Source organism: Sphaerodactylus townsendi, linkage group LG05, assembly GCF_021028975.2.
Source record: "Sphaerodactylus townsendi isolate TG3544 linkage group LG05, MPM_Stown_v2.3, whole genome shotgun sequence".
NCBI classification, from domain to species: Eukaryota; Metazoa; Chordata; class Lepidosauria; order Squamata; family Sphaerodactylidae; genus Sphaerodactylus; species Sphaerodactylus townsendi.
The window spans coordinates 87,502,316-87,516,247 of NC_059429.1; the positions used below are offsets into that span (position 1 = coordinate 87,502,316).

At 45.5% G+C, this 13,932-nt stretch overlaps 1 protein-coding gene across 2 annotated transcripts in view; it reads left to right on the plus strand.

The window, feature by feature from the left end:
* The first annotated feature begins 1,078 nt into the window (after positions 1–1,078).
* The window catches only part of MFSD4A (major facilitator superfamily domain containing 4A), a 47,963-nt gene continuing 35,109 nt past the window's right edge, over positions 1,079–13,932 (plus strand). Inside the window, exons 1-2 of one of the 2 annotated variants that reach the window (XM_048497298.1) lie at positions 1,079–1,197; positions 1,798–1,947. Coding sequence is in view for 1 of the 2 variants with exons in the window: in XM_048497297.1 (XP_048353254.1) it covers positions 1,715–1,947 (233 nt within the window). In the remaining variant the exon portion in view is untranslated. Of the gene's footprint in view, positions 1,198–1,535; positions 1,948–13,932 lie in introns of those variants that run through there. The other variant, XM_048497297.1, reaches the window with a different exon arrangement.

Here is a 13,932-nt window from a genome sequence, read left to right on the forward strand (position 1 = left end):
CGCGGGAGCTATTAGCAACTGGCTGTATGTGGCAGATTTTGGGGGACAATTACAATGGGTCAAATTGTCCACTGTTTTAATTTATTATTGTTTTTCCTGTGTTGGAAGTACTGTTCGGCTTTGCCATAACAGACAGCAAAATGTCTGGTGTCAATCCTGTTGCTGAGACCCGTTTTGCATGTTGCCAGGATATGATGGCAAAAGAAGCACAAATCTCTCTTTGCACAACTCCAGATATTGCATGAAGGAGTAATTCAGACTTTTCTCACATGGAAATACCTATATGCTGATCCTTTGCACAAATCTCATAAGTATAGTGAGAGCACTAATTCCCACTTCCCTCTCCTGCTGTTTTCTGACCTGTGCTCAGACAAATCGTAATAAGCTAACAGTGCTCTGAATATACTTAAGAATATTTTCTCTTTACTATTAAGGACCTTTTCCATAATCAGAGTTTTGGCATGAAATTCAGTTCAGATCAGATTCACATTACGCATACCGGTAGACTTTTAGTCAATGTCACTTTCTTCCTCATAATCTGCTGAACAATACACAGTGCCCATGAGTGACAGCAACCAATGTGCAAGTTTGCAAAGGTCATTCATTATAAGTCAACAAAACTAGGTTGTTCTTAAACTCAGTAAAAAGGTCAAGAGTGGCCCAGTATCTCATGGTCCCAATGTATGAAGGAGAGTGAATCCATTGGAAAGATGAGTTTTGAGCACCACAGGCCTCCGGGAGAGACTGATCTGAGTGTCTAGTTTGAGATTCTCATAGGAAGTGAAGGGATCCATACCTGGATTTATGTCTTTATTGTAAAGAAAATGTTGGCAGGGTTGGCTACAGCAGTGCCATCATGATGGACGTATGGCTGACTGCAAATCCTGAGGGCGGGGGAGGGAGAGAGAGAACCCAGACGGATTCAAGAACAGCAGCCCTTTCAGGTTTTACGATTTCCCCCACGCGGGAAGCATTTCCTTGCAGGAAAATACCTGCAAGCAGGTGGATTGTCACGTGTGATGATGACTGCAAATGCAGCCCTTTGCAGCTGGGCGCGCTCGACCACCACAGGGCAAAAGACGCGTGTAGGAGAATGTTGTGACCGCGCTTGGCTTTGGGCGTTGCTCCCGGCAGAGGGACCCCCCGGCCGCAGCAGCCCCTTGCGGGGGAGTCCCTGAGCAGCCGGTCCCGCAGCAGGTGGGAGAGCTCCGGGGGACGGCCTGGGGTCCGCTCGCCCGGGAGGGAAGCGGGGCTCGCGGGCCTCCTCCTCGCATGGGACGCGGGCGCGGCTGCGACCCGGCCCGCCCGGAGGGAGCGCCCGCCGGCCTGGCTCCTCCTCGGCTGCCGCTGGTGCGCGGCCGAAGGCGGGGGGGCGGGAGGGGCGGAGCCAGCCCCAGCCCCGCGCCGCCGCCCGCGACTCCCATCCTGCTGCAAGCCGGCGAGCGGGGCGGCAGCGCAACCTGGCCGGGGAGGGCTCGCTGGCCGTCGGGGAGGCGCGGGCAGACGCTGGCGAGGGGGGCGTCGGGGCAGGGCGGAGGCGGGGCAGGAGGGGCCGCAGGTGGAGTCGGGGCGTCGGGAGCAGCCCGAGGCGCGGCGGGTGCTGTGGGCAGGCTCCGGCTGTCCTGCGAGCCGAGGGGGCGCCCCCGGGGGCTCCTGGGGTTGGGCGCGGGCGGCTGGCCGTGGCCGTAGCCGGGGAGCTGCGCCCGGGCCGAGGATGTGGTGGTGGGATGCGCGGGTGACGACGCTCTTCCAGAGGAACCTGCAGCCCACGCTGACCTACTGGAGCGTCTTCTTCAGCTTCGGCCTGTGCATCGCCTTCCTGGGGCCCACCCTGCTGGACCTGCGCTGCCAGACGCAGACCTCCCTCGCGCAGATCACCTGGGTCTTCTTCTCGCAGCAGTTCTGCCTGCTGGTCGGCAGCTGCTTGGGAGGCGTCTTCAAGAGAACGTAAGCCCCCCCTCCTCCTCTCCTCTCCTCCCCACCCCACCCCCGGGCTGGGGGCCGTTTGGGCATCCTGCCTTTTGCAGCCAGGATGCTGCTGCCGCGGGGGCAGCCCGCGCCTTTGCCCACCTTCTCAGAGTGTCAAAGGCTGGCATTCATGCTGGCGGCTCTGCCCACATCTGGCCAGGGAGATCCGTGTCAGGCTCTGATTTCCAGTCCCCTGCTCTGTACCTGCAAGATTGCCACCCCTCAAGTCGGGCGTCCATGGGTTTGCTGCAGTTTCTAACCTTCTTACTTGAGGCTGTTCTGAGCAAGGGTGATCTAAGCACGTTGTAACCAGTTGCCCAGCTCCATGTAGGACAAATTCCCAACCCGTTCTCCAGGGGCTTTGGGGGTGAGGTCCATGAACCAAGTACATTCTTTTTCCGTTTTGGTTTTTTTTTCTTTTGCCAAATTGTGTTAAGGTATTGTTTCACTCCAGGCAAGTGTAGGGTGGCATGGGATGCTATTGTAGATGCTCAGGAAACGTACAGTGTTCACTGTCTCCGTGCTATATTTTTTTTCCTGGAAGGAGAGACCATAGCTTTCATCAGATTCTCAAAGGGATGAATGATCCCTAAAAGTTTAAGAACCACTGATATAGGATCACTTGCTCCAAATTCTGCAGCCAGGAACGGTAATAAAACATGGATCGGACTTTTGAATATTACAGGTTGCAGTCCTATGCACACTTGGGGCCAAATTCTATTGAACTCAAGGTGATTTTGAGTATCCCAAGGAGCAGGCTGTGAAACTGACAAGCTGAACCAGCCCCTGCAAATATATGAAAATTGCATAACAGTTGTGGAAGCCAAGAGAAAACAGGGTTTACAGTGTTGCATAGGAAACACTCAGGTCTGAACAGCTGTTGGGGTGCTGCCCCTTTGAGTGCTGTTCAGAGGTAGTATGCAGATGGTACAAATCGAGTGGGCTCCCTTGGTCGACCAGAGAGGGCTGTGGTAGAATACAAGAGTTGAGGAGGACCCAGAGCTATTTTGCTGAAGTGCAAAGACACCTGCACAGGGAAATATTAATTCATCACCACCGCTTCTTTAGCCCCTTTTTCTTGTCACCTTTCTTACTGCTCCTGCTCCTGTGCAGCTTGAGACTCTCAAAACCTGGCCTCTGAATCAGATCTTGACAAGTGGGAACCCACAAGGACTTGTGGGAGGTATCTCATTTCCCCCTCCCCTCAGATTTGTCCAACTTGCCTATCAGTAGATTGATCATTGCCACCATCACTTTATTTGTTGAAATTGTGTTCTGTTAAGAACACAGCATAAAATCACAGGAGAGGTTTAAAGTTCGATATTCTGAAGCAACCACATACACTGCCCCCCCCCCCAAATTCTTTCATACATCTACAGATATGAATGCAAAGGAGCCTACCCCTTCCACTCAATTTCTCCTGTCTGCTGGCTAGTCGTTTTTTGTTGATGGGCCGGATGGTTGTTTGTCACAAATAACCTTGCCAGCTATTTGATTCTTAATTCTTCATATACTGGGCAATGGAACTAAGCAACACAATAGGTTATTAACAATTCCTTCCTCACAAATATAGAATTGCAGAGCTTTGCTAAATACTTACATATAGAGAGAGTTGTGGGAATCCCTGACTGGGATTAGACCCATGGTGTGAGGGCAAAGAGAGTTAATTCTTTCAGTGTGTAGAGAGAGAAAGAAACAGCTGCTGCCCCTACTACTTACCTACCGAACTAGAGAAAATAAACAGGCACTGGCTTAAAAGCAGCCCTGCACCATGAACCAGTCTGAATCGGGTAAGGCCAAGGGTGCTGATTCATTTTGAAAGGCAGAGGGGGATTTGTTGGGGGATCTCCCATTGTAACATCTAATTAAACCCTCAAATCCTAAGGCTTTTTTCCTGTATCTATTATCCACAGCTAAAGGAAGCATCTGCTGACATTTCATGAGGGTTAAAATTCTTCAGAATGCATATTTAGTAAGAACTAATGGCTTTTTAAATCTGAAACTGTAGTCAATCCTGTGGTAATTCTGACACCTCCAGCTGAATAAATGAAACTGTTTTGTTTTTAAAACTAAGCTTTCTCTACCTATAAATCAACATCTCAAACATATGAATGGGAGAAATGGTAACTGAACAAAAATAAGGTAACCGAAACATCTCTTTTGGGAGAGTATGAGAAGATACAAGGTAGTTGTGGTGATAGGAGGTATGTGCCATATATAGGCCTTGATTTGTCCCACTTCACCTCAAGCAGAAGGCAAGTTCTATGGGCAGAGTCAGATAATTTTGCCCCGCTGGTGTCTAGTAGAATCCCTTCAACAATTCTCCACAGCACTGAATCGGTTTTGCCATCCTAAGCAACTGTACCCAGGATCCTCAGATCCATTCCATAGGGCTGCTTTAAGGAAAGTGTTCTTACGGTTTCACTGAGAAAGTCCAAGACAAATATAGCGAGGGTGTTGTGGGGAATGCCAGGAGGATCCCATTGAATATGTTGCCCCTTTGTAGCAAATCGCATGCCCTCTCCTCTCGTTCCAGGGTTTTGTTAAGCATGGCTGTCAAAGTAGTTGTCATCTGTGGCCAGTAGACTGATGTCCATATCCACGTCAATAGGACCTAAAGATCTGTAGTACATCAAGAAGCTAACAGTAGACTTAACAATTGTTTGTAGGTGTCTTTTTTTAGTTGTTCTGCTCCTGTTTTAACTTTAGAACAATGTTGAGGTTAACATTGTTTTAGTCTGTTTTGTTGTTACAGTCTCCCCAGACTCACCATTATTGCTTTACACCCTTTCCCTGGTTTATCCCTATTTCACATTTGGCTTAATGCTCTCTCCCACCTGCTGCTACTCCTTTATCTTTGCTTTTCCTTTTCCAATTGGACTAAGCCTTATCAGCTGTGACTTGCATCTGGAGAATCTCTCTCCCACCATTCCGGTTGCCTTATCCCTTTCTAATTGTGCCTGCATTTATTCTTCCTCTTGAATTATTGAAGGATGCATCTTCAAAAGCATTCAGAGGGCTCATCTGAATAAGATCAAAGGCCTTCGGTGCTACTTGATTGACCCAAAAATGTTTTGGACAATTTTTTGACACAGAAGTGCTGCAACCCTTATATAACTAACAGAGCTCTTAGTCACTTGAATGACTATTGAAATCAGTGGGGTTGCCTGGGAGGGTAAGGGCTGATTTTTTGCTTTGTGTGATCCTGGCTCTGTTTTAGAACCCATGCAGCCAGATTCTCGGATCTGTTCACTGTGAACTTGGTACCATCTTGGTTATCTAAAGCCGCTTTTTACACGCTGTTAGTTTCAGAAACTGGGCCGTGTAGCAGGATCCTGGAAAGACTTACAGTGGGGCTGCTGCAAATAGAACACAAACTGCATCATCGCCAAGCTCTTGGGCTTCAGGCATCGTGCTGTGGCTTTTTCCAAGTGTTTTTAGAACCCCAGGGTTCTCTTGTAAAGGATCTGTTTTAACAACCTCAGTGTCAGAGCTCAAGCTGTCTTCTTGCACTCCAGAAGGTTGGCAAGCTACATGCACTGCCGCACAATAAGCGCTTTGAAGCTAATGTGGGGTGAAACAGGCACAGCAAATATGCCATTTTCACACTGTGTTCATGGAAGGACAGTGATATCCTTTACAAATCAGCTGTGCTTTCTGACCCCATTGATGAAAACTCATAGTTGGACTCTTACATGATAGAGATCACTTAAAAACAAACACGTTTTATGTGGTGACTTCTCTCCCCCCCCCCTTTCCCCTGAGGTCTTTGGCTGCTGTTGAGAATTCATTTGTATCCTGTTTGTGTTAGGTGCTCTAATTTGGGGGCCTATTGTATAATTATGCGTAAACTGATGTACAAACAGATTGCTTTCAACCGGGCGTGTGTGCAGTGCATGTTCATGGCTGGAGGTATAATTGATTTGGGTTAGCTAACTGCTACTGGTTTTCTGCTTGTTTAGTTTCTTGTATTAAACGTTAGTTATCTAATTTCACAGGTCATTTAGACAATATTTGATCAACTGTCTCTTTGTGCTTTGTAAAATAATTATGTGAAAGCATATTGCTTGGCTCAGGACAAGCTCATAGAATAGTCTCAGCACTGTTAAGTGTAAAGTGTCCTTTCATAGGACATCCTCGCGATTAAAAAGAATGACACTAATTAATGCTTTCAATACAATAGTTACAGGCTACACTGCTGTGGAAATGCTAGCCCTTTTAATTGTTTTCTGTTCACGCAGCAGGCAAAATGGGTAGTACAACCTCCCTGCAAGTCCTGCCTGTCTCTGTTCTGCTATTACTCCTGCGTAATAACATATTAGTTGCTCAGTGGTTTGACCTGGCCATATTTAATAGGGTAATTTGGCCAAAGTGTTTTTTAAATGCCAGGATGCTTCTAGGAAAGATTTTAGATTAGTTGTTCTATAAAGATGCCATTCCATTCTCTGCTGAAGATTATCATCTATAGAGAGATTCTGTGCCAGGACTGTTGCAGTGATGACTGTTTTAGGTGGCATGTACAGTATGGGCCTTGCTGTATCACACTTCACCTCAAGAAAAAGGCGCAGTCTGGTAACTTTGCCCTAGGATAATCCTTTCAGCAATTCTCCACAGCACTGAATCAGTTTTGCTATCCTGAGCAACTATGCTCAGGACCCTACTCAAATCCGCTCCATGGGGCTACTTCAAGCAAAATATTCTTAGGATTTCACTGAGAAAGTCCAATACACATGTGGTGACAGTATTATGGGGAATGCCAGGAGGATCCCATTGGACATGTTGCCTCCTTGTAGCAAATTGCATGCCCTCTCCTCTGGTTCTAGGGCTTTCCTGAGCATGACTGTTACAGTAGTTGATTGGTCATGTGTTTCTTCTAGTTGGGCAGTAGATATAAAAGAGTTTTCCAACACTGACAAACTTACTGTCAGGTCCAGGAGGCCATTAGTAGCTAGATGGTGTTGCTCAGAAGGTGATACGCATACAGTCCACTCCAATACAAATTAATATAATAGTGCTGTAGAGAGACTTAAGGAATTCTATGAGACCTTCTCCATAGATTATAATGACAACAGCTTCAGTTTAGAACTAACATAGCATGCAAGTTTGAGGGTGGTGAGGCCCTCAGTTTACTATTTCCATGCACTGTTTTTTAAAATAAATGAAACTTAACATTCTGGCAAACTTGATAGTTCTTCTAAAGCTTTGTATGCAGAGCAGCTTCTAAAGAGGGCTGTAGTAGCTACCTGATATTTTGAAACTTTGACACAGATCAAAAAGTTAATTCTTTAGGTGCAATCAACTGACCATGGTCACTATTTCCTTTTCTGTAATGTGCTTCCATAATATCGCTAAATGTTTCTGGTCTAATTTCAGAGTGGAGCAGGTTCGCACAGGTATTCTTATGATGCCACTGACTACTTTATGTTCCATTACTTACTTAGATCAGTTCCTAGATGTGTACAGTACTTGAAGAGATGGAATGCCATTTCACTTTTCAGGAGAACAAAATAACCTTTCATTTGTTAGCTGTGTGTAATCCGTCCAGGGATGGAGCAGGCCAGGCACACCAGTGATGGGAAGAATCTGTAAGAAAATGTTTTGCATTCAAATAATCTGTCTGTACGAGGCTAGCAGGAAATTGGATATGTTGAGTTGGTTATTGGAAGAAGATGAAGCTCTTTTGGGGAAAGACGGGGAAGGTCTGGGTTCTATTCCATCTTGGTTTGTCAAGGCCAGAAATGCTCAAGGGGTCTGGATTTCAGCAAGACAAGTGTTGCCGAGAGAGAGGATGCTCGGAGATGAGGGAGAGCTTCCCTCTCTTCCAAACAACAGAAGCTCCCAAAAGCTGTCTCTTCCAACTCCACAGGTGTCTCTAGCTTGGGCAAATGAGAAGACGGAAATAGTCAACGCTGCTTGGTAATAATTGTTGACCAACTGGGGGGATCTCAGAGTTTGAATGCCTGATTCAGAGTTGTTTGCACATAATGGTGAATAGACCCCAAGTTAAATTTGGTCTAATTTTAAACTAAATCATTTCACTTCCTTTTTCTTCTACTTAAAGCACCGTATGCATAGAAGACTGACTGATTTTATTTATGTGCTGACTTGCTGACTTCATTTATAGCCTACCCTTCTCACTGAGACTCAAAACAGATCACACAATTACATAATGCAACAAAAACCCATGTAACAAATAAAAACTGGATTATAAAACTCAAGAACCACCTGTGTAATAAACCCAACAGACAACAAAATAAAAAACGAGTTTTGAGAACATTGTAGTAAGTATAATACAACAATAATACAACAAGCAATGTAATTAAAATTGTCTAAAATTTGTGAAGCCATTAATTTGTGAAGCCAGTAATTAGAACCAGTGATGGGATTCAAATAATTTGACAACAGGTTCCAGTGGTGGGATTCAAATAATTTAACGACTGGTTGTTTACAAGCACCATTTTAACAACCGGTTCTGCTGAAGTGGTGCGAACCAGCTGAATCCCACCACTGGTTTGAACCCACACATTTTACACGGGAATTATTTGGGAGACTTCTTGACCTATTCAGGCAGGGCATTCCACCAGATGGGGCCAACAACAGAGACAACTGCTGACATCTTCAGAAGACAGAAGACAATTATCTGCCCTCTTAGAAGATATAGTTGACTGACTGGGGAGCAGTAGCAGTGCATAGGGCAGTTAAAGCTTATTTATTAACTAGCAGCCAAGCCCAATTTATGGCTTAATAAAATGAACTCTAGCGGGGGCGGGGGGGGAGGAGGCACACTGCCTTTCCTACTTGCCTGCCCTCTCCGCCCTGCTATCGCCTCTGCAGCTGCTTCTCTGCACACACACACACACACACACACACACACACACCCCACATCTTGGTTTGCTGCCACTGATAAGTTACTCAAGGATTAGGGCCTTGCCTTGCCAGGGGTGGGTTTTTTGGAATGGGGGAGGGTGATTTATGGAGTAGGGGGCCGGCAAGGCAGTGTGTGGCCAGCCATTGCCTGGCTGGGTAGGTTTGTTCGGGGACGGGGGAGGGAAGCTGAGTTCAGCGCCCAGGATCAGGGCTGGTAAGTGATGAAATGTGGGGAGGCGAACTTGCAGCCAGTGAGTGGGCAGGACACACTTCATGAGTCCAGCCCACCCGTTGGCTGTGGGTTTGTCGTTGAACGTTCTATTGCTTAGCAGATCATTGTTTAAGATTGATGTGCCACTTTCCTGGCACTACATTAAATGGCTAATAGGGATGCCCAAATACATAAATTATCAAACACTTAACATCAATAAGAGAACTTGCTTAAACTAGTAACAGCTATTAACAGTAATGCATAATCCATTAAAATAATGCAGGAAGTTCCAAAGACTCATTTCAGACATAGTCCCAAACCTTTGTTTGGCACTCCATGAATAAGCCTTGGGCTCACACCAGCTACCTTCTCTTGTGTCCTGCAGTTTCCTCCACCCCTTCCTGTTTTGCAACTCAAGATGGATGATTGGTACATCCAAACTGGGTACACTGTGGCTAGTGTATGCTGTAATTTGCTTGGAACCCAGAATAGGAAACCACGGTATAATCATAGTTTCATTCAGGTTTCTAGACAAATTCTGATTTGCATTCAGCAGAGCACTTCCACCTGAGGAGCATGATTTTCTAATCTTCACCCTCCTGCTACAGTCCCAAACACTCCCTAAAATGCTGGCCGGGGAACTTCTGTTCCCCAGGAGCAGCATTTGGGGGCATTTTGCGCTGCAGTGATTGGGGGAGGCGAGACAGTCTTGCTCCGCAGGCTGAAGTCCTTCCATCCTTGAAAATGTTCTGCTGGATTCATGTCTGTGCAAACAATAATATGCCTAGTTGGAATAAAATGGTGAAGTGTGGACTTTCTGTAGCCTGGAGAAGGAAGGAGGAAATCTTAGTACATTACAGTTAGGAGACGAATGTGCAAGGTGAAGGTTTAATCATGTAGGAAAGAATCACGATTTGGCATTGTGTCTTATTTGAGTTACACTGTTTTCAACCTGTGGCAGCGGTAACATAGCTAACCGCCATTACTATTGTCACTGCCACCAACTACTTCAATAGTATCATTAAGCATTGATGAGGCTTGACATGCTTCCTGGTCCCCACAGCTTGTCACATGAATTTGCTCCTGGGACCAGAAACACAATGGCAAGTACCCTGGGCAGCCACGTATCAAGAACAATTATACCCTGTCTTGCTGCCCCCTCCTTCAAAAAACTTCCCCGTTGAAATGAACAGCAGCAAACACAAGTACCCACAAATTCCCCACCCTGCCCTCTCAAGATCACAGTTTGTGATTTAGGTGCTGTTTGGATAATAATAAAGATTCCTTTTTTTTTTACTGTATCTTTTTTGGTTCATTATGGGTTAAGCAGACAAACTTTTCTTTGAAGACAGAGTCAGATACGTTTCAAAAGGTGGAAAAGTCTCCTCTGTATCTTATGACTTGGAGTGGTGGAAGGATGTGTTAGTGAAGCTAAATACATAGAACATTATCATCAGGCTTGGCAGTATTCTCTTTGTCTGTCTCTGTCTTTCTCTCCAGGCCTCTCTCCTTGGCCCACTCCACAGTATGCTGCTAAAATCATTGCATCACATCTCAAAGTAGAAGGAATTGTCTGTAGCTAATGGTTCAAGCCCACCCCAGTCACTAGACTGAACCACCACATTTGAAGACTGCGAGGCCGTCATGGATTTGTTTTGCCTCATAATGCTGGCCTATTTTTCATATTCAAATTTATGTATAATATGTTTTCTTCCCAGATGTTTGTGCGTGCTGAGGATATTTCCTGCTTTGTTGTCAGTTCTTAATGCTCTGATGGGATTATCTGTATAGGGAGGAGAGTATGCAACAGTGAGATTTTGCTTTTTGTAATCCTTCAGAAAAAAAGATGGCTTATCTGTCTCTTCTTCCCAGGGCTGCTTCTTGTAAATGACCCTGTGCTTTACTGAGGGTTGGACAGACGTTAAAAATGTTAGATTTGCTGCGTTTCCTGGACAAGGTTTCCAAATAGCTCAGCATGCTGGGTGGAGAGTCTTCAGATGTCTCCTGACTGGGCTGTTGTAAATGAAGCTGTCTGTCTCTGCATGGCAGCTCTGCATCACATCTGCAGCTCCGTTCCTTTGGCTTCGCAAGCACAAAGAAGCCTACCATTGCTTTTGGTGCTTTTCCAGGGCTTTTTAAAAAGCACACTTGCACAATATGTTGTTTCTCTGCTGCTCCCTCTTTGCCTTCCACCCTATCTGTTTTTTCTTTGCTTACCTTGGACTTCTCTCAGTTCATACATGAGAACATGCAAAAAGAAGATGTATCAGACCTTATCAAAGTCAATATTGTCTGCTCCAAATGACAGGGTTCTCTAGGGTCTCAGAGCCTCTTATGGATCACCTTCCACTCCATCCTTTTGTTTTCATCTGGAGAAGTTGGGGCTTGAACCTGAGACTTTCTACATGAAAAGCAGATGGTCTACCATTGACCCATCTCCCCTATCCTTTGGATCTGTTGCCTTTCACTGAGTCCAACCATTGATCTTTCAAGGTCAACATTACTTAATCTGACAGGTAGCTGCTCTCCTTGGCTGCAAAATTGGCTATTCTACCACTTAGAGTGGTATGTCTACCATTGGCTGGAGGCCAACTCTATAGAATTGGCTCTCTGAAAAGGTGAAGGCAGGACATCTTTGGAGATCTTCAGGGGGCTTTGCAAAGGCCTGCCTACCTGCCAAGGATTTTTTTTTTGGCCATTCAAATCCCCTGAAAAGGCTGGGGGGGGGGGATTTGGGTGTTGCTATTTATTTTTGGTTTTAACTGAAAATGTTTATAACTTATTGTAAGCCCCATTGAAACATAAAGGTGGGATAAAAATGTTCTAATAATTAAAATAGAGGTCTTTCCTATCACCTGATCCTTTTTAATTGGACTTTGAACCTGGGACTTTTGGCATGCAAAGCTCTCTACCACTGGACCTCTCTTCAAATTAGACTTCCATGAAGAACGTATTCTGACATCAGTGCACAGATAAGGTCCTGTTGGTGTTACCAAGAAGAAGGGTATCTGTGTTGAATATGGAAAAGCTTTGCTCACAATTTGTTAGGATTTGTGCAGTTGTTTGGTTTAATTCTTTCTGGATTCCAAAGCTTGTTTTGTGAAGTTTTTCTAAACATGCAATGTTTGGTTCTTTTCTGTAATATGGGAAATACTAAACAGCTGTCTACAAGGGTTTATCCAGAATGTATGGACCTCACTAAAAAGTAGGACTGTAGGGAGAACCTCATTGGATTGGACAAAAGATCCCTGTAGTGCTGAGTTCAGTTTTCAAGAGGAGCCAGTTGGATGTTTTTGGGAAGTGCACAAAGAGGGCAGGGATGCAACTGTTTTTTGACCCCAGCAATCTGGTGCCAAGGCGACACTGCCCCTGAACATGGTAGTTTCCATTAGCCATCTTGACTGTTGGTATGAAGCCTTCATTTGGGAATCTTTTCCTGCTTTGTATACTGTTAGAGGGAATCTTGTGCTAACTATGGACTTAAGAGGTTTTTGCCCATGATACTATCATGCTTCTGGAGCTAGCTGTATGCAAGTTGAAGCAGAAAGAGAGCTGTTTTTGAAATAAGCCAATGGACATTGTAGGTAATGTAGGAGTAATATGTGCACCACAGATACAGACAATACAAAAAGCACATAGGGCTTTGTCTGAAATAGCTTAGAGACCTGTCCTTCCTAACGGTAACAAATATATGAGGGGGAAACAGTGACGCCCCGTGTTCTGCAGTGGCAACATATGCAGTAAGGCAAACTATAGCTCTTATCCACCACTGCTACACACCTGCTAAGACCTCCTGAACCCAAGGACTAAAGGAGATGTGGTGGCGCCACCATTTTAAAGTAATTCACAAATGTCACAAGTGCCCAATCCTGGTCAGACCCACAGCATGGTGAGCTAAGCTGCTGTTGTTTCCATCTCCCTGCTTCTTCTCAAGTACCAAAATGTCTGCATGGCCTATGGCTATGCTGGCAATGGAAAAGTCAAGGAGAACAAGAGCGCTGCAGGTCTGATCAGGATTGGGCCTGCACGTCATTTTTAAATGGCCTTAACATGGTGGCAGCGTAATTGTGGCAGCCACAAGGATGCTGTCACATCTAGTTTGGCCCTCAGGGAGCTTCCTTTGTTGTGATACTGCTTGGTAGCATGGTACAGCTTGCCCCGGTCCTGAATGGTGCAACCCATCCTTATCCTTCAGCACCACTGACTTTTATTCTTTGCTGTGTGCAGATGCTGCAGGACAAACGTGTGTGGCACTCTCGACTGAGCTAGTTAATGTTCCTGATGCCCTTAGCTAGCACTGGTCTGTTGTAAGCATGGGGTCCAAGGAGTCTACTCAGATGGCACTATCAAGCTGTGCTCTTGGGACACAAGGACAATTGAATTCTAGATACAATCATAGGAAGCAAGCAATCCCCCCCATCCTGCTCATGGCCAGATCCTGGGAATTAATGCAGTTGTACATCCAGCAGGTCATTGTGTTGGCTGCTGGCATTCCATAACAAAGCATTTTCATAATCTCTGATGTAGATTAGAGAAGGGATTTCACTTTTCTGCATGCAACCCCAGTCGTGCTCCTTTTAGTGGCATTGATCTTTATGTTGTTCTGAAGAACTCACAAATCATGATTAATGTTTAATTCCTCAGTGTGTTCTCATACCAAACATGGCTAGAAGGGATGTTAATGCTGCAGCATGTACATAGAGCCCCAGTCTTGGCACAGTTCCCATCTCCTCTGTATCTGTTGCTAGCATCTGCAGCTTTATCCCCTGATGTCTTGTTTCCCCAGAGATGGCAGTTTATTGCTGGCACATGATGAACCTTATCGGATGTTTTTCACTCAGGGCTTCTTTCTTTCTTTCTTTCTTTCTTTCTTTCTTTCTTTCTTT